The sequence below is a fragment of the Cladophialophora yegresii genome (genome assembly GCF_000585515.1).
Source record: "Cladophialophora yegresii CBS 114405 chromosome Unknown aczIN-supercont1.3, whole genome shotgun sequence".
Lineage (NCBI taxonomy): Eukaryota > Fungi > Ascomycota > Eurotiomycetes > Chaetothyriales > Herpotrichiellaceae > Cladophialophora > Cladophialophora yegresii.
This window is the reverse complement of record NW_006913047.1, coordinates 2688195-2710375: the sequence shown is the minus strand read 5'-3', so window position 1 is coordinate 2710375 and position 22181 is coordinate 2688195. Positions and strand designations below refer to the sequence as shown.

The 22181-nt window shown below is 54.4% G+C and overlaps 8 protein-coding genes across 8 annotated transcripts; 6 read left to right on the top strand and 2 right to left on the bottom strand.

Annotated features, from left to right (window-relative positions):
• Nucleotides 1-1791: 1791 nt before the first annotated feature.
• A1O7_04720 (adenosylmethionine decarboxylase) lies at nt 1792-3359 on the top strand (the record flags this gene model as incomplete). Its single annotated transcript, XM_007758730.1, has 2 exons — nt 1792-1912; nt 1963-3359. 2 exons carry the CDS (start codon nt 1792-1794, stop codon nt 3357-3359), a joined length of 1518 nt encoding a protein of 505 aa, XP_007756920.1.
• A 1721-nt stretch (nt 3360-5080) lies between these two features.
• Nucleotides 5081-6051, top strand: A1O7_04719 (uncharacterized protein; the record flags this gene model as incomplete). The annotated part of the gene is made up of 3 exons (XM_007758729.1): nt 5081-5150; nt 5208-5275; nt 5329-6051. 3 exons carry the CDS (start codon nt 5081-5083, stop codon nt 6049-6051), a joined length of 861 nt encoding a protein of 286 aa, XP_007756919.1.
• Nucleotides 6052-7181: 1130 nt separating this feature from the next.
• On the top strand, nt 7182-8939 carry A1O7_04718 (uncharacterized protein; the record flags this gene model as incomplete). Its single annotated transcript, XM_007758728.1, has 2 exons — nt 7182-8100; nt 8152-8939. The coding sequence occupies 2 exons, from the start codon at nt 7182-7184 to the stop codon at nt 8937-8939; spliced, it is 1707 nt and encodes a 568-aa protein (XP_007756918.1).
• Nucleotides 8940-9845: 906 nt separating this feature from the next.
• A1O7_04717 (uncharacterized protein) lies at nt 9846-11546 on the top strand (the record flags this gene model as incomplete). Its single annotated transcript, XM_007758727.1, has 3 exons — nt 9846-9899; nt 9991-10060; nt 10198-11546. The coding sequence occupies 3 exons, from the start codon at nt 9846-9848 to the stop codon at nt 11544-11546; spliced, it is 1473 nt and encodes a 490-aa protein (XP_007756917.1).
• An 814-nt stretch (nt 11547-12360) lies between these two features.
• A1O7_04716 (uncharacterized protein) lies at nt 12361-13620 on the bottom strand (the record flags this gene model as incomplete). The annotated part of the gene is made up of 1 exon (XM_007758726.1): nt 12361-13620. One exon carries the CDS (start codon nt 13618-13620, stop codon nt 12361-12363), a length of 1260 nt encoding a protein of 419 aa, XP_007756916.1.
• Nucleotides 13621-14708: 1088 nt separating this feature from the next.
• A1O7_04715 (uncharacterized protein) lies at nt 14709-15557 on the bottom strand (the record flags this gene model as incomplete). Its single annotated transcript, XM_007758725.1, has 3 exons — nt 14709-15215; nt 15247-15361; nt 15451-15557. The coding sequence occupies 3 exons, from the start codon at nt 15555-15557 to the stop codon at nt 14709-14711; spliced, it is 729 nt and encodes a 242-aa protein (XP_007756915.1).
• Nucleotides 15558-17558: 2001 nt separating this feature from the next.
• On the top strand, nt 17559-18929 carry A1O7_04714 (uncharacterized protein; the record flags this gene model as incomplete). The annotated part of the gene is made up of 2 exons (XM_007758724.1): nt 17559-17739; nt 17815-18929. 2 exons carry the CDS (start codon nt 17559-17561, stop codon nt 18927-18929), a joined length of 1296 nt encoding a protein of 431 aa, XP_007756914.1.
• A 1193-nt stretch (nt 18930-20122) lies between these two features.
• A1O7_04713 (uncharacterized protein) lies at nt 20123-21856 on the top strand (the record flags this gene model as incomplete). Its single annotated transcript, XM_007758723.1, has 2 exons — nt 20123-21006; nt 21088-21856. The coding sequence occupies 2 exons, from the start codon at nt 20123-20125 to the stop codon at nt 21854-21856; spliced, it is 1653 nt and encodes a 550-aa protein (XP_007756913.1).
• Between the last annotated feature and the right edge of the window lie 325 nt (nt 21857-22181).

Below are 22181 nucleotides of genomic sequence, written 5' to 3'. Positions count from 1 at the left end.
ACGTGGATGGGGCAATACCGCAGATAAGGACATTTGTAACACGCCTCGCCGACAAAGAATTGTTAAGCAGGTGGGGATCGACGGCTTTGGCGTCATTTACGGTGGCGGCCAATAATTCGCAGCTCAGCCTTGAAAGGTGCGATTGGTGGCCCTGTAGCGTGTGGCTTAGCCTCGTTCAGTTCTTGAGAATCCCTCGGCTCTGTAAGGTCGAGCTGCGGGGTGTGGCGTCGAACATCCAGGCACCGGGAAAAAGAGCATGGGCGGGCTTGAACCCCGCGACGGGCCAATAATGCTTTGGATGCTATCTACTCCGTACTCTCCGCGTTCGTTCTGTGGTGTTGCAAGATTAAGTATAGGTCACACAACTTCTTGCCGCAGCACTAATAGAGGGTCCCAGGAATTGGGCTTCGACGAGCCTTGTGGTATTCGTTCTGTCGAATATCACCCTCCTGCCTATGTGCGTGGAGGGGTCCCTCCAGAGCATGTGCAGTTGAGATGGCCAAGAAGAAAGAGCACGTGCTCCTCGCAGTTGGGACTTTTTCAGGAAATGGCATCTGTGGTCTGCCTGGCAGTATACACAGACGGACAGTCGACTGATGGGACAAGGCTAACGATGCTGTTGACCTTCACTCACCATGTCGCCATGTCGAGGTGTACACTTATCTCGTGTACGTAGTAGATATCACGTCGGTTCCTCAGGATTCAATTGAAGGATGACGCAGCGTAGCCCTGTCCGCGCTAGTCGAGTCTTCTCTAGAAGGGCCCGCAATATCGTCGGAATGCATGTCATCGGCGCGAGTCGGGGGTGTTTGCAGGCATCTGACTGGGTACTTTTTCAGTCCCGCGCCCAAAAATTCGAACAGGCGGTGTTCCAGTGCCACTGAGTGCCCACGTCCCAACGGCGTCACACAAAAATGCCAGCTGCTCTTTCTGGTGCAGCATCAACAGTGAAGCCACACAAATTTGCCTTCAAAACCTCGACCGCGCACTTTCTAGTTCGATCTCCTTATAAGTGCACGAAGTTATTTATCCGTCGCTGCTCTCGTCTCACCTTTCAGGTCCACCTCCACTCAAGCCTGTTCACTTACTTGCAATTGAGTGGCCTTGGAGTTCGAAATTTTGCTGAGGCATTTTTCGGCCAACCCACAAACTTCACCACGACAGTCATCGCAGTTCTGGCGAAATTCACGAGTCCACGACTCGACCGCGTTGAAGACTGTGGCAGCCGCCCTTCTCTCCAGTGAACTCTAGTAGCATCTCTATGAGCCGCAAAGATCTACTACGATTTCTATCAAAGCCAGCAAAGTATGTTTCCCTCTAGAATCACAACGTCGCCGCTAACCTCAACCAAGGCCTCGATAACACCAGCTACTTGCGAGAACCAAAGTACATCGACTTCACATCAGACTCTCTTCCAGGAAGGCTATCCCTGAACAAGCACAATACTTCCATCGATATCCTGACGGGTATCGAAAGTCGACTGGAAAAGTTTTAAAAATACTGCCCACAATTCCGTTCGTGCAGGAAATCTTCTTCCTCCTCTCCTCTACCAGGCCTCCATAACGACCCTCAGAAGGGAATTCCACATCACTAGGACACTGCTGCTGGCAAAAGCCAGCCTCCTATCCTCCCACCGCATAGTGGGCCTTCTCTTCTCAGGCGGACACCGCATTGTTCGTCTGAGTGGCAGATAGTGCTTCACTGACTCGTCAGATCAGTGGTCCTTCACCTTCTGTCAAACCACCTCGACTTTCTCCAAACAAGGACTTCGTCCACGCTCTCGACAAGGATATGGTAAACATTGGGATCCCCAAGAATTATACAACTTCGCCATCGAGTTTTAGTCATACGCCATCGTTGACTATCAATCATGAAGTTGCACTAGATCTCGATTCTAGCAATGCATTCGAAGGTAAGCAGTCCTTCCATCCGTACAGTCGGCTTGTATCTAACGCTGTTTAGGCCCGGAGAAACTTTTAGAAGTATGGTTCAGTCCCTCACCCGATGCCCTCCAGGGCTGCTCCGAGCCAATGGGACTCAAGGCCGTGCCCGCCGAGGTGTGGAAGACAATGCTTGATCTGGTCAATTGCAAAGTCTTGTCCATCATCGAGTCCGAAGATGTTGATGCTTATCTCCTCTCCGAGTCGAGCATGTTCGTCTTTCCCCATAAGCTCATCTTGAAGACATGCGGCACAACCACTCTGCTATGTGGTCTTCCACGCATCCTCGAGATCGCGGTTCTCTTTGGAGGATTTGCCCAGGCCACTGCACCACCTTCCAACGGCATTAGTGTTGCAGCTGCGCCATACCGCGTTTTCTACAGCCGGAAAAATTACTTGTTCCCTGACCGCCAACATGGACCACACCGCAGCTGGCGGAATGAAGTACAGACTCTGGACAAACTCTTCGTTGGAGGAAGTGCTTACATGATCGGCAAGATGAACGGCGAGCATTGGTACCTCTATTTGACCGAACCATACACGATGTTGACACCGCCTGCAAGTCCCAGAAGCATGGATAGCCCTGGTACAGAGACGAAAATTCTGGATCTACCAACATCCTTTGTGGTCGACCGTGGATCAAAGGTTTGCGAAGGTGAGGACGAAACTCTGGAGATTCTCATGACTGATTTGGACGAGGAGAATGCCCAGCAATTCTACCTCGACCATGCGAGTGCGGTCGCAGAAGATCAGTGGAGAGGATCCCAGAGAGGAAGAGATGATCACGTCGATGTATTCAGCAACGCTTCTGATGACGACACCGATATTTCCATCAAGGAGGAGGCTTACCCATCCGAACTCACCACCGAAGGCCATGCTCTTGGCACTGTTGTGTCTGACTCATGCGGCCTTTCCAACGTCTACCCAGCGGACAAATACCCCGATGCAAGAGTCGATGCCTACCTCTTTACTCCCTGCGGATTTTCGGCCAATGGCGTCATCCCAGCACCCGATGGTGGAAGAGGGACACACTACTTCACCGTCCATGTGACGCCGGAACCAATTTGCTCTTATGCTTCCTTCGAGACGAATGTGCCCTGTGGCCAGAAGGGCCGTGAGACCACCGATATCATCCAGAATGTGGTGGACATCTTTAAGCCAGGCCGCTTCTCCGTCACTTTGTTCGAGGCCACATCAAGCTACGAGGAGAAGCTTTGTGCTGATCATGATGAGCTCGCACAAATCAGGTTCTTAGAGCGACAAGCCGCTCGTCGCAACACCAAAATGGATTCTATCAAAGGGTACCGTCGCGTCGATAGGATTGTTCACGATTTGGATGGCTATGACTTGGTTTTTCGATACTACGAGCGCCATGACTGGAAAGGTGGTGCGCCACGCATTGGTGAAAGTGGCATGTGAGGACGGTGTGATGGCAGTGGAGGCACATGTAATTTGTGGAGAAGTGAGAGGTTTGCGACGATCTGCACCGTTCCTCTTGGGACACAACCTGTTGTTCGTGTTGATGGCCTTACCGCCGCTTCCACTCTTTCGAAAGAAATGGTCGTCGATATTTGATTTTGAGAGATAGATTGCCACTCTGGTTATTTCTCTACTGACAATCCCAGTAGACTGTATATACTGTCATGGGAGGCCTGAGTTGCCCTTGTCCGTCGGTGCGATGGGTACTAGTACTCCTGTGCCTGACGGACAAAACAAACTAGTGCACGAGTACATTCTTTTGGTACCTATACAGATCAGGAGTGACTCGTGTTGAATATTTCGGGCTACCTCAATATCGATATTGAACCTTTCACTTCCTCCCTTGCTTGTTTCTGATTGGGCCGTGTACTTCGTGCGTAGAGCCAAAAGGGGAGTCGCCATAGATGCGATGTATGAGTGGACGACTGAGTCACATGCACAAGTGGGTGAGGGTGAGGACGAAAGGGAGAACGGGTCATCATCCGGTTGTGCGATGGTCGCACCAATCGGTCACAGAGGTTGTGACCTCCGATATAGTCTATCTGCACCAGTCGAGAAGCATGATAAGTTCCAGTAGAGCACGCTGGCGCGGGCTACAATGTGTGCTCTCGCTATAGGAGTTCGCTGGCTGGACGGCTGCACACAGCCAAACTTGTACGGACTTACCCCACGATCGCTTGCCTCTTTGACATTTATGCTTGCAGCGGGCACTGTGGGGTTGCGGGGTAAAGCAATGCCCCTGAATCAAGCAGGCGCATCGCACCCAAGGTCGGCTCTATGCAGCCACAGCTGTACTCTGTACCACTTCGGCAGTTCCCAGACACTCGAGGGATGAGGCCACAGTACATACCTGCCGAAGTGCTACCATGCAATCTGAATGCTGCTTCGGGGCCGAAACGGACGGGATGTGAATCCACTCCGTCCGAAAGTTTACGTGACAACATTTGAGTGTCAGAACCGGGTGCTGTGGACCATGGACAATTGTAAGTAGAGGGGATGAAGTCAGACAGAGGTGGCCCTTTGATCAGAGAGGATACATGCTTGACAGTAAAGTCGAGAAGCTGATGTGGAAAGTATTGTGTGGAACACATGCCTCCTAACCTTGGTGTACTGTGTCGTGTCGGTGTGTGGTGTTTTGATGTCTTTCCGAAAACGCGGGGGCTTGCCACAAACCATGGAAGCAAGGGTCAAGCTTGGAGATCACCTCAAGCAAGCTCAAGTTGGTGCGAGTGCCGAGCTCCAACCTCTAAGCTCTCGGGTTTGGTCAGCAAGGTGGCCAGTCAGCCGACCCTCCTCGTACACGGCATGGCATACTGTAGCTTCATAAGTGTACCTTTTCTCGAAACTCTACCACAGTTCCAGCCGTACCCTGCAGATGTAGGTCACAAACTAGCGCTGCGGGACCCCCGGACCGTCATCTGGGTTGCGAACTTCTTAGATGGGGCATTCGCTTCTTTCGGAGAACGCGCGCTGCAACTCAGGAAAGCAGTGCGGAGAACCTGGATGTCGAGGATACGCGCGCATATGATAAAAGTGCAACGGTACGCCCGGGACAACATACAGCATGGTCAGTGTCTGTGCGAGCCTGTCGCGGGTATTCACGAGGTTTCCTGCGCACTTACCTTCCTCGACATCTACGTCACAGTAGATAGACTGCAATGATGGGCGACGAACTCGCTGAGTTGAAGGCGGAGGTGAAGAGGCTGCACACTAAGTTGCAGAAGGTCGAAGGTGAGACCGTGGTCTAGTCACTGTCGATATCCAGCGGGCTAAGTCAGTTGGTTGTAGACGAGGCAGAGATCAGGAAAGTCCATTTCAAATATGGCTACTATCTCGACAAGTGTCTGTACCAGGAGGTCAGTCGGTCGCACTTCCAAAATGGTGGCACGCACGCTCACGGGACGCGCAGGTCGTTGACATGTTCTCCAACCACCCGGACGCGTACGTCGAGTTTCTGGGCTCACGGTACCGTGGGAAAGAAGGAATCCGTCGACTGTACATTGGGCGATTCCAGAATTTCTTCGTCAAAGGACGCAATGGGCCCGTGTACGGCTTTCTGCTCGACCACCCTATGATGCAAGACATCGTGGACGTCGACCCGTCTGGGACTCGTGCCTGGGCAAGAATCCGCGCCCTCATGTCCGCTGGCACGCATCAGTCCATCCAGGAAGAACACCCTCGGGGCCACGCTCAATGGTGGGAAGGCGGCCTGTACGAGAACGAATACATCAAGGAAGACGGTGTGTGGAAACCGTTTCGATATCGGTACTTTCCCTTTTGGCATGCAGATTTCGAGCGCGGATGGGCACACACCAAGAAGAATTATATCCCTTGGCCGACGCAGACGTACCCGGAGGATCCGAGTGGGCCGGATGAATTGATTGAACAGAAGATGTTGTGGCCGGATACGCGGTGCATTCCGTTCCACTACCCACACCCTGTGACTGGGCAGTTTGTCAAAGACGATGACTTGAGGGCGCCGAAGTATGGCGAGGATGTCAGTACCAGTTTGCCGCCCTTGAGTATTGCGTTGCCGAAAGATCAGTTGGAGAAGCTAGAGAAGGAGAAGGGGGAGACTGAGAAGGTGGTTGAGAAGAACGGGGTCATTGCGGATAGCACAGCGGTTGCTTGAGTTAGACGAGTCTGTACAGAGAAAGTATGAGTTGCGAGCGTGTTTTATCCTAGCTCTTTTCGACTGCTCTTTCACCAATTGCATAGGCATCGGGAGTCATCCGAGTCCCGTGAGAGAACTTGTGTTGTCGCAACTCCGTAAATGCGGCAAGGCTGCTTGAGTTTGGGTTGATGATGACCTCCTCGCGATCGACGACCTTTCCACAGCCTGGCCAGTACGGATACCTGGTCGGATCGAGCGCGCGGATTACAGAGAGCCCAGCTCATGCTGGTCGCATTGAGGTCTTTCGTGTGACGACGATTTCATGGTGGTCAGGATCATAGGTCAAGCATGGGCGACAATTACAAACTTTTACTCCGTAGATGAGAGGACGATTCATGTGGTTGTTCAGGGAAATTGAGTACGGCGGACCTCAGGGTCGTTCTGGGAGAGCTACGGCAGAACACTAAAGCAAGATAGGTATGAGGGCGCATGACTGTGGCGGCGCTAGGTACCATCCTCTATGCACCTTCTCTATCTTCTTCTTTTGACCCTCTTGTGTAAGTCCGACCTCTAGAACCAATTACCACTTTATCCTCCGGATGTCTCCGCAGCCTAGATTCCCGCCTGCGGGACCAATCAAGCATCAACTTCGGTGATCCTACAGAGAGCAATGGGATCCTCTTACTGTACCCCACAGCCCAGATTCAGATCAATCAAGCATGCAGGGAAGAGTTGGAGAAAGACGCGTTCCTGAACATCCATTCCCGAATCTGATAATGGATTCCTGAAAGTCCAGACCAGCTGGCACATTTCTAGCCGGCAGTTCTCGCAACATCACATGCCGGGCATTCGGAACATGGAGCAACCGACTTCAGTCTTGTCTCGATGCTTCCTCCGTACTCCACGCCAATACGCGAGGTAGGCTGACATGACGAGCATGGACGCTTTAAGCGACCGGGCTGGGAAAATGTTGTCTGACCTGCTTTGCGGCTACTGGTGCATTGCAGTGTCATCCGGTGGATATAATGTTCGATGAGAAGAGATGAGATGCATAGGTGCCTAGTCCGCACATAGTACACGTCGACAAGCCAGAAGCTCATTGCGGCGCTTCACACACTTCATTCCATACGCTCGGGAAGACAATCACGATGGCGCACATCTACGACCTTGCGCCTCAACTCGTGGAGTCGTACAGATCAGGCGTCAAGAGCAATCCACTCCCCGTCAAGTTCCCTGACACGCCTGTCTTCCAGGGCTTCAACAAACCCTCGCGCATTGAAGGCGACGTCTTCGACCTTGAATACAGCGGCACAATCCCGCCCGAAATCAATGGCACATTCTACCGTGTTCAGCCGGACCACCGCTTTCCACCCATCTTTGAAGATGACATTCATTTCAACGGCGACGGCAGCGTGACAGCAATCCGTATAAAAGATGGACATGCGGATTTCAAGCAACGATACGTGCAAACCGATCGGTATAAGCACGAAACCTCCGCCAAACGGGCACTATTCGGCCGGTACAGGAACCCATTCACAGATAACGAGACCGTGAAAGGCGTCGTAAGGACGGCAGCGAACACCAACATTACATTCTGGCGAGGCGTGTTGCTGGCGAGTAAGGAGGATGGTCCGCCATATATCATGGACCCGGTGACGCTGGAGACGATCGGACGGTATGATTTTGAAGGACAGATCCTCACGCCGACATTTACTGCACATCCCAAGTTCGACCCCAAGACGGGTGAGATGCTTTGCTTTGCGTACGAGGCAGGCGGGGATGGCCACGATGGGAGTAACGATGTCGTGGTATGGACGATCGACAAGGATGGCAAGAAGACCGAGGAATGCTGGTACAAGGCGCCATTCTGCGGGATGATCCACGACTGTGGTGTCAGTGACAATTACATGGTTCTGCCATTGACGCCAATCAAATGGACGGGAATGGATTCGGTGAAAAGCGGCAAGAATCATTGGGCCTGGGATCCTGATGAGGACCAGTGGTACGGCGTCGTGCCGAGACGGGGCGGCAAGCCGGAGGATATCAGGTGGTTCCGGGCAGACAATGGTGAGTTCCTCTTCCCTACGCAAGACTCAATTCAGCTGACGATATTCCCAGCCTTCCACGGCCACATCGCCGGCTGCTACGAGAACTCTGACGGCCACATCGTGTTCGACCTCACAGTTGCCGATGGGAACGTATTCTTCTTCTTCCCGCCGCTCGAAGAAAAGGAAGGACCACTTGCCAAACGCAATCAGCTACAAAGCCCGACCACGCGGTGGATATTCGATCCCAAGGCTGAGTCATATACGAGAGTCACTCCCGCCGAGACGTGGATGACGAACGGCGAGTTCTCGCGCATCGACGACCGATGGGTAACGAAGAAGTACAATCATTTCTGGCAGGCGAAGGTCGACCCGACCAAGCCGTACGATTTTGCGAAATGCGGTTCACCGGCTGGCGGGTTGTTCAACTGCATCGGCCACTACAGCTGGGACGATAGGAAAGAGGACGTCTACTTTGCAGGCCCCACAGCGACGTTCCAGGAACCGAGCTTTATCCCCAAAGACGGCGGCGGTGAAGGCGAAGGCTATATCGTTGCTCTTCTGAACCACCTTGACGTACTGCGGAACGACGTCGTCATTCTAGATGCCCTCAATGTGGCGAAGGGACCCGTGGCTGTGATTCACCTCCCCTTCAAGTTGAGGTTGGGCTTACACGGCAACTTTGTCGACGAACGCGATATCGTCGACTGGCAGAAGAGGAGATCCGAGTCCGGTGACATCGGGCCTGCCCAGCCTGCCAAGGAGCTTTTGCCCTGGCAGATTGAGAAACAACGGCAGAATGGGCAGAACGGGGTTAACGGCGCGGCGTCCAATGGAGTGAATGGTATCGGTAGTCACTGAAATCACTGTTGGATAACTATGAAATGGTATATCGCGGACCGGGAGATATTTGGTATCTGAGAGGGCAGTAAACGCGACTACGCCTTGCGAAGTCGTCCCGCTCCGCCCAGGCACGCCTCCATAAATGAGAGACAGCGGTGCACGATAGCAATGTCCTCACTGACTTGAAGCGAGCAGTAATTCCCATCGCGATACGCATTATCCACGTCTACTATGTATCTATTCACTTTCATCCCGGGGATTAAGGGATCGAGGGACCTGACGAGGTGAATCAAATGGAAAGCAACCAACCCTAATGCGTGTGGTGAACAGTGTGTCCCCGTGCTGTATGTGGGACAGACCCCCAGATACGACGCCCATGCACACACAACTGCAAGCCCCACGTACGCTGCGGTCGAGAATAACCCCCGTACGGAGTGTCCCCGTGGATCTGTAGTACTCGTACTGCGTGGCCTTCGTACGAGTACTGAGAGTACTGTGGTAGTCGGAAACACAACTGCCCCGCGGGTACGTCGGGTGCCTCATCCGATACTGCCCAAGTAAGCGCGTACAGTGCCAGCATTCATGAGACACCCGTCCATATCGCACAGGGTGCGACTGACTTGCTTGGGCATTCCGAGATCGCCTCCTCAGCCCCTCCATCGATCTTGCTGTGCTCAACTTTAACGCCGGTGCCACAAGTCGATTTGCTCCGGCCGGCATCTAGATTTGTACTTTAACTCACTTGTAGTAATTACTGCAGACCTTTTAAAGAACTAGAAGAAACTCTACCACGCTTTTGACTTGTGGTGTTCTCTTTCCGTACGGTTGAGAGTTCGAGGATACGCTCGTTTCACCAGTCGACCCTTTCTCAATCCATAGTTCGACAAATCTAAATCCCCAGTATCGATTGCTCGGCCCGCCAAGATGGGCTCAGCAGGAGTAGACAAGCCCGAGACGCGGCTCTTCATCAATGGCAAGGTAACGTGCTTCCTATCTGTCTGGCCGCTCGGTCTCAACAAGGCAATCGGAGACGAGCCGCGACAAAGCCAACCTACTGACGCTTCCCCAGTTCACCGAGTCCTCGGACGGCAAGACATTTCAGATAAAGTCGCCGGCGACGAGGGAGGTGGTTGCGGATGGTAAGTGCGCGGACATCCTTCCCTGCTCATTCAACTAGAAACGGCTGCATGGTACCGCACAGTGAACTCTGCAGGCAGTATCGTGTAGCATGGCATGGCATTTGACGGTATGGCATACTAAAGTATCGACCCCACAGTCTTCGAAGCCAGTGAATCCGACACCGACTCCGCCGTCGCGGCCGCCAAAGCCGCCTTCCCAGCGTGGTCGGCCCTTTCACCGGGCGACCGGGGCGTGTATCTCAAAAAGTTGGCCGCCCTGCTTCATGAGGCCAGCGACGAGCTGTCCCGCCTCGAAGCCCTCTCGATGGGCCGGCCTGTCTCGACATACTTTGACGCCCACGCCGCGGCCAGCACCTTCGAACACTACGCCGAAGCGGGCTACGATGCCCAGGGCGCCAGCAGCCTCAACACGCCCGGGTTTGTGAACATGACCTTCAAGCAGCCCTACGGCGTCGTCGCGGCCATCATCCCCTGGAACGTGCCGCTCGTGTTCTTCGCGAATAAAGTCGCGCCCGCCCTGGCTGCGGGCAACACGGTCGTGCTGAAGAGCAGCGAGAAGGCCCCACTCACGTCGGCCAAAGTGGCCACATTGGTCGAGCGCGTAGGGTTTCCCGCGGGGGTCCTCAACATCATTTCGGGGCATGGGCAAACTTCCGGCGCGATCCTTTCGTCGCACATGGACGTGCGTGCCCTAAGTTTCACGGGCTCGTGTCGCACGGGGCGGCTCATCCAGGCGGCGGCCGCCAAATCGAATCTCAAGCACGTGGTGCTCGAGCTGGGCGGGAAATCTCCCGCCATTGTGTTTGAGGACTGCGATCTCGACGCCGCGGTCCAGGAGACGCAGCATAGCATCCAGTTCAACAGCGGGCAGGTGTGCATGGCCAACAGCCGGATCTACGTCCAGGACACGATCGCCGACAAGTTTGTCGAGGCGTTCAAGGAGAAGTTTGCCCAGGTTGCCGCAGGGGATCCGCTGGACGCGAAGACCACCCATGGCCCTCAGGCCGACGAGGTCCAGTATAACACGGTGCAGAGGTACATTGAGGCCGGGAAGGCCAGCAGCACGCTCGCCATGGGTGGGACCAAGGAAGTCAGCGGCCTCTCCGGGGCCAGTGAGCAAGGGTATTTCGTGCCGCCGACGGTCTTCCTCCACTCGCCCGAGGAGGCCGTGGTGATGAAGGAGGAGATCTTCGGACCCGTGGTCAACATCAACACGTTCAAGACCGAGGACGAGGTCATCGCAAAGGCAAACGATAGCGAGTTCGGCCTGTATGCCTCCGTGTATACCAAGAACATCGACCGAGCGTTACGGTTCGCTAAGGCGCTGGAAGCAGGTACCGTGGCTGTCAACTGCACGAGTCCCATGACTGCACGGGACATGCCATTTGGTGGGTACAAGAGCAGTGGTGTGGGCCGAGAAGGGTTTGGACATTCTCTCAACAACTTCTTGGAGACGAAGACGGTCTTGATCAAGATCAAGTCGTGATGTCGACTGGTTTGGTATGATCTTGTTAGGTTCGGGATCCGTGGTTGAGCGGCGAAACATGTAGAACTGTCCGAGCTTTTCAAACGGCAACGATAGAAATGCTGATATTGTTCTGTACTGTTAACACGTACCGGAACACAGCTTCAAATGTCACTATTTTCCGGGATGAGCAGGAGACACATCCAGAGCACAGAAACTTAGCGTTGCTCGACAAAGTCACCTTCTCAGCCTGCAGTGAACCTCCGTAGCCACTTGGTGCCAGCTGGCTATACTCGAGGGAGGATTAAGGCACCATGCGAGAGCAGCAAATCCGCTGATGGGCTTAGCAGGGGCTCCAGTGGTGGGAACACTGCTTTGCTCTTCTTCAAGGGTCTTGAGCAGCAGATCCTCCCCGTGTCATTGGCATCCCTGTGTATCGGGACGTGGTGCCAAGGACGGAGCATGAGCCATGCTCGGAAACTATATCTGATATCCGCTACCCGTGCTTGACGGCGCGGATCTCACAAGGATACCTGGCCCCCAGTCCCGGGCTTGAGGTTGACTCTTACTGCACCCACGATGCAGCCTCGTCTGCCTTTTAAGGTTCCGCAACTGCCTAGACATGGATTGGTTCTTGATAATAGCCTCGGCCATCCATTCTGCTGGGCGAGAATCGGTCATCTTCCGTAGCACTCAACTCGCAGTGATGCCAGCTCGCGCGAGCTTAAGACAGCCCATGGGCGTATCCTAATGTCGTTACAGCTGCGAGACCACTTGGTCGGCTTGTCTGTAAATAAGTCGAGCAGATGCCTGCGCCTGCTTGTAGCTGAGGGCCTCATTCGTACATCTCCGGACTCTCCACAGTCTCTCCCTGGTTGCTGCTCGGACCCCTCACGGGTCGCTGTCTGTGTAGAATCTCTCGAAGCTGTGATTCCGCGCTGATAACCTGTGTATCGTGTCCGTGGACCCATGACACAAGATTTGGCAGATCGATGTGCGGGATAAACGACTGCAGTCTTTCACGCAAGGTCATTCGGACTGGTGGAGGAGAATTTATCGGTCCCTCAAACAGCTCACTGTAGTCGTAGCTGTACAGGGGGTAATGTCGACCAGCCTCAGACACGACCGGTGGATCAGATACAGTGACTGCGTTTGCTGCAGCGGACAAGTATGTTTCCGCTACCACGGCATCTGTTGTCCTTGGCTGGGCGTCTTGCAGTTTGTCCCCCTCCATGTGACTTTGGAGCAGCCGTCGCGAAGACTGTGGCAGCGAAGTATTTGTAGACACGCCCATATCCTCAGCAGCCGCCGGCACGACAGGCAGTGTTGGAGGTGCCGAATAGTGTCGGACAGACGCTGTGGCGGGTCTCGAGCCCGCCGTTCTGGGAATTTCACTCCTCATCCGTCTCGAGGCCGGCACGATCTGTAGCCTCTCGAGCAGACCATACGCAGCAGAGCCGGTATGGCTCCCTTCGACGAGGCTGGCGTCTTCTTGTAGGATGAGAACGTCATCGGAGGCGGCGGCCAGCCTCTCATTGCTCGCGCTCGCCTCTGCCACGGCTTGCAAGGAACTGCTTATAGCTCTGATCTCGCCCTGTGGAGGCATGTGGCTCTCATGTTGATCTGCCAGCACCAGCCGACTCCGCCCGAGTATCTCCGCTATCGCATCGACGTCGTCTTCGATGTCCTCTGCGATGGCCGCCAAGATCCCTCGTATGCTGAACTCTTCCTCGGCAGGCAGATCCATGCTTCCGTTTCCAGGCCTCCGACGGGGTCTCGCTGGCCGTCTCGTGGGTCGAACTTGCAAGATGGGATCGGCGGAGTGGACTCGAACGAGGACCGGGTGAGTGGGTATCGTGGTAGTTGAGCTGCGATCACCGACCGACGCGGCGTGGGCGTGCCGCGGGAGGCTGGAACGAGAAGCATTGAGCTGGTGGAAGTGCAGCGCCGTGGGCAGCGGGGAGATATTGCTGCGGTCGCTTCGTAAATAGCTGGACGAGTGTGGCACAGACCGTGATCCAGCGGTGGGCGGCGAGGAGAGAAAGGCCCATTGCCCGCCAAAGCGGCCCGACAGCGTGTCGACTCGGGTATCCATGGCTGAAGGTTCAAGACAAACAACACATCACCAACCTCATCATCAGCATCAATGCGTCAAGAAACCAAGCTGGCAGATGGGGGCAAGGGGGGAGGACTGCGCCGGAAATCGATTGCTGATGACTGCGTGTCGCAGCCGGCTTGCGACCCAACGGTAAGGGAGCGCAGTCATGCAAATATTAGAATCGAGCCAACGACGAGCCTACAGTCCGCCCGTGAGCATGGAAGTAACCTGCATAAGGTGTATCGCATCGGGATGGATTGGCGGACCCGTCGGCGAGGTCCAGCGAGAGTGAAGCGTCTTTGAAGGCATCTTGGACGGAGCTGCGTGGCCGGGTGTCATTTGCCCAGACAAGCATAAGGCGCAGGTCACGGTGCAACAGCAAATGCTTGTCTGTGCGGGAATCATCCTCAATATATTTATATGCTCGCTCATGATAGCGTCCTCCTCATCCTGCTCATTGTCGCTGCAGCCCAAGAAGGTGGGAAACCCTAAGCATTATGTGCTATTACTGGTACGTACGAGTCCTTCAGAGCCGAGTAGAGGAAGTGGCATCAAGCAATGGATGATACCTACCCGGCCACCTACGTGACCACCCAGTTCGCCTTTGGCTTCCCGACTTCGACAACGTCCAGTCCAGCAGTGACTTTGTACGAATCGTATCTGCCCACGAGACGCACAATCGCCGAACAGAGGGACTGCACAAAGGTCCGCGGCCCAAGCCCGAATGAATTGAGGCCTATCATAGCGGACACTCCTGGTTGGCCGAGTCACCGAACGGTCGCTAGAGAATGATTGCATAGGCCCGGTCATGTTCAAACTTCACGTCGGGTTCTGCGATGTAGACGACATACTGATATGTCACAGTCTCAGCAAGGTTGTTGGCGGACACTTGAGCCTTCTCGGCTTGCTGGTTGACATGCTCCCATGCTTTGCCAAAGCTACGACTTCCTTTGACGTCGGGCACCTTCCCGAACGAAGGTGCCTTGGGGAGCGGTGGTGTTGTTGTGACGGCCGGCATAGGATTTGGGATGGGAGAGTACTTGATAACAAACCTGCGTTCGGCCATATCGATCGTGAGGCCGAGCCTAGGGGAACTTGATGGTGTAGCCTGGGTAGTCGACCGGAAGGCCTACGGTGGGCAGCTTGACAGTCTTGTCATTCAGGACGATAGACACGAACCGCTTGTTGAGTCCAAGAGTTTTCGTCAAGTGCTTAGTGAGGTTGATCTTGACCTTCAATCCCCCGGATTCAAGCTCAACGTGCTTGTCGTCCGTGGGCAGAGTGCTGTAATCTTCAACCTTGGAATCCGTCGAACCGTCAATATCTCCCAGGCCGGAGGCCCGATGTTCCAGAAGCAAGACTCGGGCCCATCGGAAGCCCGGTGTAGTGAGGCGGCGACAATTGCTGAAGATGATCCCTTGAGGGAAGCGGGCGAGCTCTTCCAGAAAGGCTTGCATTCGTAGTACCTCCGCCGTGCGCTCCCGGTTGTCCTCGGAGTCTTTGTGCTTGATATTGTCTCCAACGTCAAGGCCAATGCCAGACGCCACACAAAGAAGTTCGTCGTCGACGTTGGTTGTGGACCGGTGCCAAAGCTACACAGCAAGGTGCCGGTAGATGATCCACCGGTCGTCCTTCGAAAGCGCCTTCTCGGATGTTCTCAATGATGTTCTTGATGCCAGTGTAATAGAAGCTTGCTTTGCTCGCCGCAGCGAGGGGAACATGATAGGATACCCGTTCGCTGCCATCCTACGCTCGTACTCCCTTGCTGCTTCAGTCACCTCGGCAAAGCTGAGTGGCTTGTCATGAACTGATAGTAGATGTCCCTACCTAGAAAACCCTCCTGGTGGGTCCAAAGCCTTCTTGACCATCCAGAAGAGTAGATTAGGTGGGCTTTGTCGGCAAATGGTGCTGTGGTAGGTATTCCCGCAAGCCATGGTTCAATGATCAATACCGCAACGCAGTCGTGGTAGATCTCGCGCATTGACGTGATGTTCTTGCTCTTCTATCTCTTGCTTTCACTGTCAAGGCCGACTATACAGTAGATGTGTCCATCCAGAACCCCGGGCTTGCATGGCGCTTTTTCTCGGACAGGTGTTCAGAGCAAAGCTCGCCAACCAGCTGTTGGATCCTTTCGAACTGGCAGTATAACAGCGAGTTATGGAAGGGGTTTCCCATGCCATCGGCCGAGCTATTCCAGTAGTCAGCAAGTCTTACAGCTACAGTGGATCAACGAGCAGCTTACACATGAGAAAATGGCGACGTAGGGTGGCGTTTTCCCTTCTCCGCAGTAGGTGAATCTTTCGTGTCGGTAGGTGGCAAGTCCACGTTATTCATAGTCCCATTTGAGAACAGGAAGATGCCTTGGACCCAAAACATCCTTCACCGCATGTCTGAGCGAAAGGGGACTCTTCTGATAACCAGAAACTCTTGGATTGTCGCCGCGATATCGTTCGATGCGAACACCTCTACGATCAGCCCAAAGAAGAGCCAGGTCTGGAAGAAGGGGTTAACCCTCTGCTGCTGAGCGAGGCTTTTCCTCTTCGCCCTCGACAACTCCCCCAAAGAGGTTTTCGGAGGTTTTCGGCTGGAATTACACATCCTCCGGAGTCCATCCTCTTGTTTTGTAGAAGTCAAAGAGACTTCTGCGGTCTTTGTCGTAGTATGTATCCTCCTAGCCTTCGTAGGCTATCTCGATCCAGGGTTTCACTCCCTCCGGCAGGACGAAGTGATCCATATCAAAGCGGTGACTGTCGCAGCGGATGTCTACTTGCAATATTCAGAGGCGGAGAGGATTGACGAGAGGCACGATCGACTTTGGCTTTGTTCGAATCTTTAAGACCTCGCAATCACGGCCTATACCTGCATCGTTGCTGAAGTACACACAACTCAAGCTGCATTTGGTTAATATCGCATGTGGACACGCTTCAGCTCCATGCAACCACACCGCCATCCTTGTCCGTCCTCCAGCTCTCGAACGTATGTGGTTGATGCGCGACATGCACGACATGAAGCCCGCTGGACTTTATCAGAACATTCGCAACAGCGTCGCGAGTCAGCCGTGATAACCGTTGTGTGACACCTCGTTTTTACGCCAGCGTCCCGGACAGGTTGATGGCGTACTCGATGGCGTCCACTTAACAATTGTCGTTCGCAAATCCATCTGAAAAGAAGTTTCCTCCTTGACATTGCTGAAACACATGTGCGTGTTGCTCCTTCACCAGCCAATAGATGCTGGACACGCCGCAAAAAGTCGATCGTCGCGCAACATGACATTCACAGCTCGAGGCAGGATGTGGAGGGAGGAGGACATAAGTCGTCCTCGACCTGAGGAATCTGGATTGAAGCCCGGAACAGAAACGGAACTATTCACCATTGGCGCAAGCAGGGCGCGGCTTCACCGAACACGACTTCGCCCGAGCTGTGCCCCAAGCGAGTTTCAGTCAGGCACTGTCAAACTTGTCAAACTTTGGTCAAGACGCAATAAACATGCATCTTACCCGTTGGCTCAGAGCTTCGAACGAAGCGCTGTTCTTTCCAGTGTAGGAGAATTTTGCACATCCTCTCGGTTTCCGCATGCGGTGTGGCCGAAACTGCAGCTGCTGTAGCAATGAATGCAGACAGAGCTGTGCTCGCCAGAGGAGAGTGAAATCAAGCTGGAATTGGGCCAAGGGATGTTGCCGGACAGAGCAGCGTTGGGTGAGCGCTAGCCTATGCCAAAATGGGCTCGAGGGGCTGGCTTGGGGGCGCCTAACTTGGACGCTCCCAGCCCTGACTTGGCGGCCTGGGCATTGCGTGTTATCGTTCCTTCCCCAGCGGACTGTACATATGGGCTGTTTTCAGATATAATCAGCCTCCTCTGTGTCGGCTTTCTCGCCTTACAAGTCTGTCGAGATATGTTTCAGCCCTGTTGGTAATCAACAGAACAGCCCGATAAGATGAGCCCCGTACCAGGCCGCCCGTTTGACGCCGGCATTCCTGCAACTTGGTTCCGCGACGAATGGAAGAGCCCGAGCAATTACGCATTCACGATCCTTCTTCTCCTGGGCGGCGATGTGGTTGCTAAGGCATTGGCCCAGCTTGCCGGCGGTAGACTGACTCCCGTCGCGTTTTCCTTCGGTACGTCCCTAATTCTAGGGCCTCTGGCAACAACCGTCGTCGCGCCATTGTTGCGGTGATGCTCACATTCGTCAGGATGGGTTTCTTATGCGACTTCGGCAGTCAACTCAGCCATCGGAGAGCATAAGTTGATGCCCGATGCTGACACGGGTTGCTCTCTTATCAACGGCAAGAACGGCTTCGTCCGTGGCAATGGGTCTTGGGTGTTAGGCCGAATCATGCGAGACTACCACTGGTGGATGAGTGATGAGATCAAGGTCGAGACGAAAAAGGTCCTCAAGTCTGCTCACCAGTACGACCTCGAAGCCGAGAAGAAGAAACCTCCTCACCTCCGAAGGCCTGTGGCCGAACGCGTCCAAGCGGGCTTAGTTGTCAGCTTCTGGGAAGCCAGTTCCATGAAAATCGCTGGAAAGCCAGGGAAGGACATCCTCTACTGGTCGGGCATCTGCGTCTCCATTGTCCAACTAGGCATTGCCGCGATACCTTGCGGGCTTTACGGGGACTGGGGCGTGTTGCTGATCACGGCCGCTGCGATAGCCCTCTGTTTTATTACCGGCTCGCTGACACAGTGGAGGGTTGAGAAGTGGGCGTGTCGCCATCTTGATGGCAAAGAGAAGATCTTTGTTCTGACAAGAGGAAACGGCGCGCAGCACGCAATCGTCATCGACAGCAAAGGACGTGGGCTGGATCTGGAGGACCTCGCAACCGGCTTTTCCAATGTCGATGCGCCGCATATCACTATGTCATCACGTCTGATCTATGCACTGCTCGGGGTCTTGTGGGTTTTACTCCTCATCACAAGCTCAGCCCTGATCGATGATGCCTGGTTCTTGATTGCCGTGGGCGGCATCGGCATCCTGCAAAACATGTTCGTTGCTGGCTGGAACAGAGAACCAGAGGCGCTGGGTGTGCCGCTCGACTATGTTGGCGTATATGGCAGCCCGAAGGTGATTGATACACTCTATGAAGTCGAACGTAGGTATGAGAAGGTTGGCTTCAACATGGTAGCGACGTTCTTTCCAGGTGGCATCCGGGACCATGAGCAGGCGCAATTCGATGCGATCAAGCAAGACCACAAGAAGAGGAAAGCGGCCGAATCGAAGGAGTCCTCATCAAGCAACGATGGCGCAAACGGGAATGAGAAGGCACAGACGGGTGATTCGACAATCGCAATGGCGAAGACAGGGTGAAGCAAGGGATCAACCGCGCCCAAGTCAGCCTCATACCCAGTCAATGATGCTTCTCCTCCCGAGGTCGTGTTCATGGCCTAGGACCGACCCCATTCCGCCTTTCACCAGCCCACGAAGGAGCTCTCATCATGGCATAGCTGGCAGCCGCATGATCGGCAAGCTTCCGAAGCTAATCTCCTAAGTTCGGTGTCAGCCAGATCACTCCGTCCTCAAGCCGACGCCCACATTCCCAAGGATGACGATTTGGTCTGAACAGAGCAGCCACTGTTGCTTTCAGGCCGACAAACCAACAGTGACAGTCGGTCGATGTCTCGTCCGTCCAACGATGAGAAGGAGCTTTGTCCAATCCATGCCCGACGATGAAGTTCTGCAGCATGCTGACCAGGCGCACCTTTCGATTGTATGTATGAGAGCAACCCATCTCGTTTCTACCACCGTGTCCGTCTCCAGAGGCCGAATTCCATCAATACATCAAGGGATTAGAAAGAAAGCCTCAGCGAAATCGACCTTATGGTAAGCTCTCGGTCGTTACAACGACAAGCTCTACGGCCATGGTGTTCAGGGCAACTTCGCCAGCGTCGGGAAATGAACGTCAAGGACAGGCCAGGGTAGTCAGGCGGAGAGTCAGGAATGGGACGGACCTCGCACACCTTGGCGGCGTTTCCATGGTAAAAAGGCAATCTCCGCTGTCTCGACGCCGACGCCCGGGCACGATCTTTTATCAGGGTCCAACATAAGAGACCGTCAAATAGCCCGGTGGGCTTCTCATGCCCTATTTCTCAGGCCATGCATTGGTATGAGTGACAAGCTCCGGTGGACGTGAGCTTCGAAAGCTTGTCAAGATACGGAGTACTAGGACAGACTCGGCTCACCACTTATCATGACGCGGAGGGGGGTTACTGAGGGGAGTCGTCCTGTCGCGTGCCCCTCATTGGAAACATTCCCCCAGCTTAACCTGCCTTTCGAGGCAAACTCACCCGACAAGCGTGATAAGCTTTCCGCGAGTTGCTACCTACGTAGTTCTTTTTCGTCGTGGTAGTATCTCCAGGCGATCCGCAGCTCCGGGCATCGGGGGGAGAGAAATACATCCAGGCTAGTACAAGAGCTCAAGCAGCTCCTCCAAGCTGCCACCATGTTTGTTCCCCCTATCTGCCTGATTCTGTCTGCAAGGCTGTCTCTAAGACCTCTCCGTGATGCATTCCCACTCGGCCGTGATTGCAGGGTTGTTTGTACTGGCAATTGCCTCTCCAGCCCCTCGAGTCCGCAGGCAAACAGGCACAGATTCCTCCGCCGAGCTTCTGACGGATATTAATGCCATCCAGCAATACTGGGGCCAGATCACACCGTATGCCGACAACACCGAGGACTACTTCGGTGTGGCCGACGTCGGCCTACCCAATGGATGTCAGGTCGAGCAAGCTCACCTGCTCCAGCGACATGGATCTCGGTTTCCTGGGAGCGCATTCGACGACGGACCCAACATGGAAAACTTCGCGGAAAAGGTCGCCAACTGGACTCGGACTCACACCAACTCGTCCTCGCAATTCACCGGGAATCTGAGCTTCCTGAACTCTTACCGATACAATCTTGGAAGCGCCTATCTTACTGGAATCGGTGCTGCCCAGTCCTTCCAGTCTGGCGTCACATTCTGGAACCGATACGGTCGCATCCTGTACAACGCGACACAAGGACAGCTTGCGTACAATGCGACATTCGCCAACGGGACCAGTAGGCCCAAGCTGACGCTGCGGACCACCAGCCAGTCCCGGATCGAAAACACCCAGATCAGCTGGACGTTGGGCTTCTTCGGGCCCAGCTTCCAGCCTACGCCCAACCCGACATTGGGCAACTGGACGAGCCCGTTCAACGTGGTGGTGATCCCGGAAGGAGGGACCGAGAACAACACGCTGGCGTCGTATGACTCTTGTTTCAACGACAACAACGATGTGCCAGGATACATCGGCGACCTCGATCTTCTCAGCTACCTATCAGTGTACCTTCCTGGCGCGCAGAGTCGACTGTCACAATACGTGCCCGGCGACTTCAACCTCACCATGAACGATACGTTTGCGTTGCAGTAAGTCCAGCGACCAGCCGACGCCCCTAGCTCTACATCCATATTGTCATTTCGGCTTCCCTTCCTGCTGACCTGAAACAGAACCCTCTGCGCCTACGAGACCAACTACATTGGCCGCTCGGACTTCTGCACGCTCTTTACCGAAGACGAGTGGGCTGGCTTCGAGAACGCGCTCGACATCGAGTACTACTACGACTACTCGTTCGGGAACCCTACGGCCCGGGCCCAGGGGATCGGCTACGTACAGGAACTCCTGGCGCGGCTTCAAAACCAATACATCACCTCTTCGACGACAAGCGTGAACAGTAGTTTAACCAACAACTCGCGCACCTTCCCGCTGGGCCAGAAACTGTACGCCGACTTCTCGCACGACGACATCATCATCTCGGCCCTCACGGCCGCGTCGCTCGACTACATCCGGGACCCGCCCTCACTCACTCAATTCCCGCCGGACCCGAATCGGCGCTTCATCCTCTCGCATCTCACGCCCTTCTCCGCCAGGCTGGTCACCGAGGTGATTGGCTGTGGGAGCGCGAGTCCAGCGCCCAACAATGCGTCTCAGACTCAGTATTATGCTACGCAGTACGGGTATACCCCCGCCAACGCGACGTACAAGTTTGTGCGGATGCGGTTGAACAATGGCATTTTGCCGTTGTCGACGATTCGAGGCGGGTACTGCGGTAACCGCACCGACGGGCTGTGTCCGCTGAATGCGTTCGTCTCGAGCCAGGAGGGGGCGCTCGGGTTGAGTAATTACCAGTATGTCTGTTTTGGGAATTATAGCGTGGAGTACCCGAATAATGGGACGGACTTCGATGGGACGTTGTTCAGCGGGAGTGCGGGCAGCTAGGATTGTCGGATGTCGGACGGCAAGGCTCGATAGTGAGTGACACTGGAAACTGTGTGTTTACCACTAGGTAGGCTCACCAGAGTGGGCAGATCGCGGACAATTACTGTATGTACATAGAACAGTGTAATCGAGTCGCACGAAATATGTAAGTACATAAGTGAGCGTGAAGTGTCTGAGATATGTACGCAAAAGCGTATGTGTCGCTGAACTCGGGCCGTTGTTCGTAAGCATGGAATATTCGAATGCAGAAGGGACGAGAAGTAACGGAAAACCCAAAAGAGTGTCCTGTACTGGTTTCTTGGTTCAACCGTGTCAAGGTTATCCA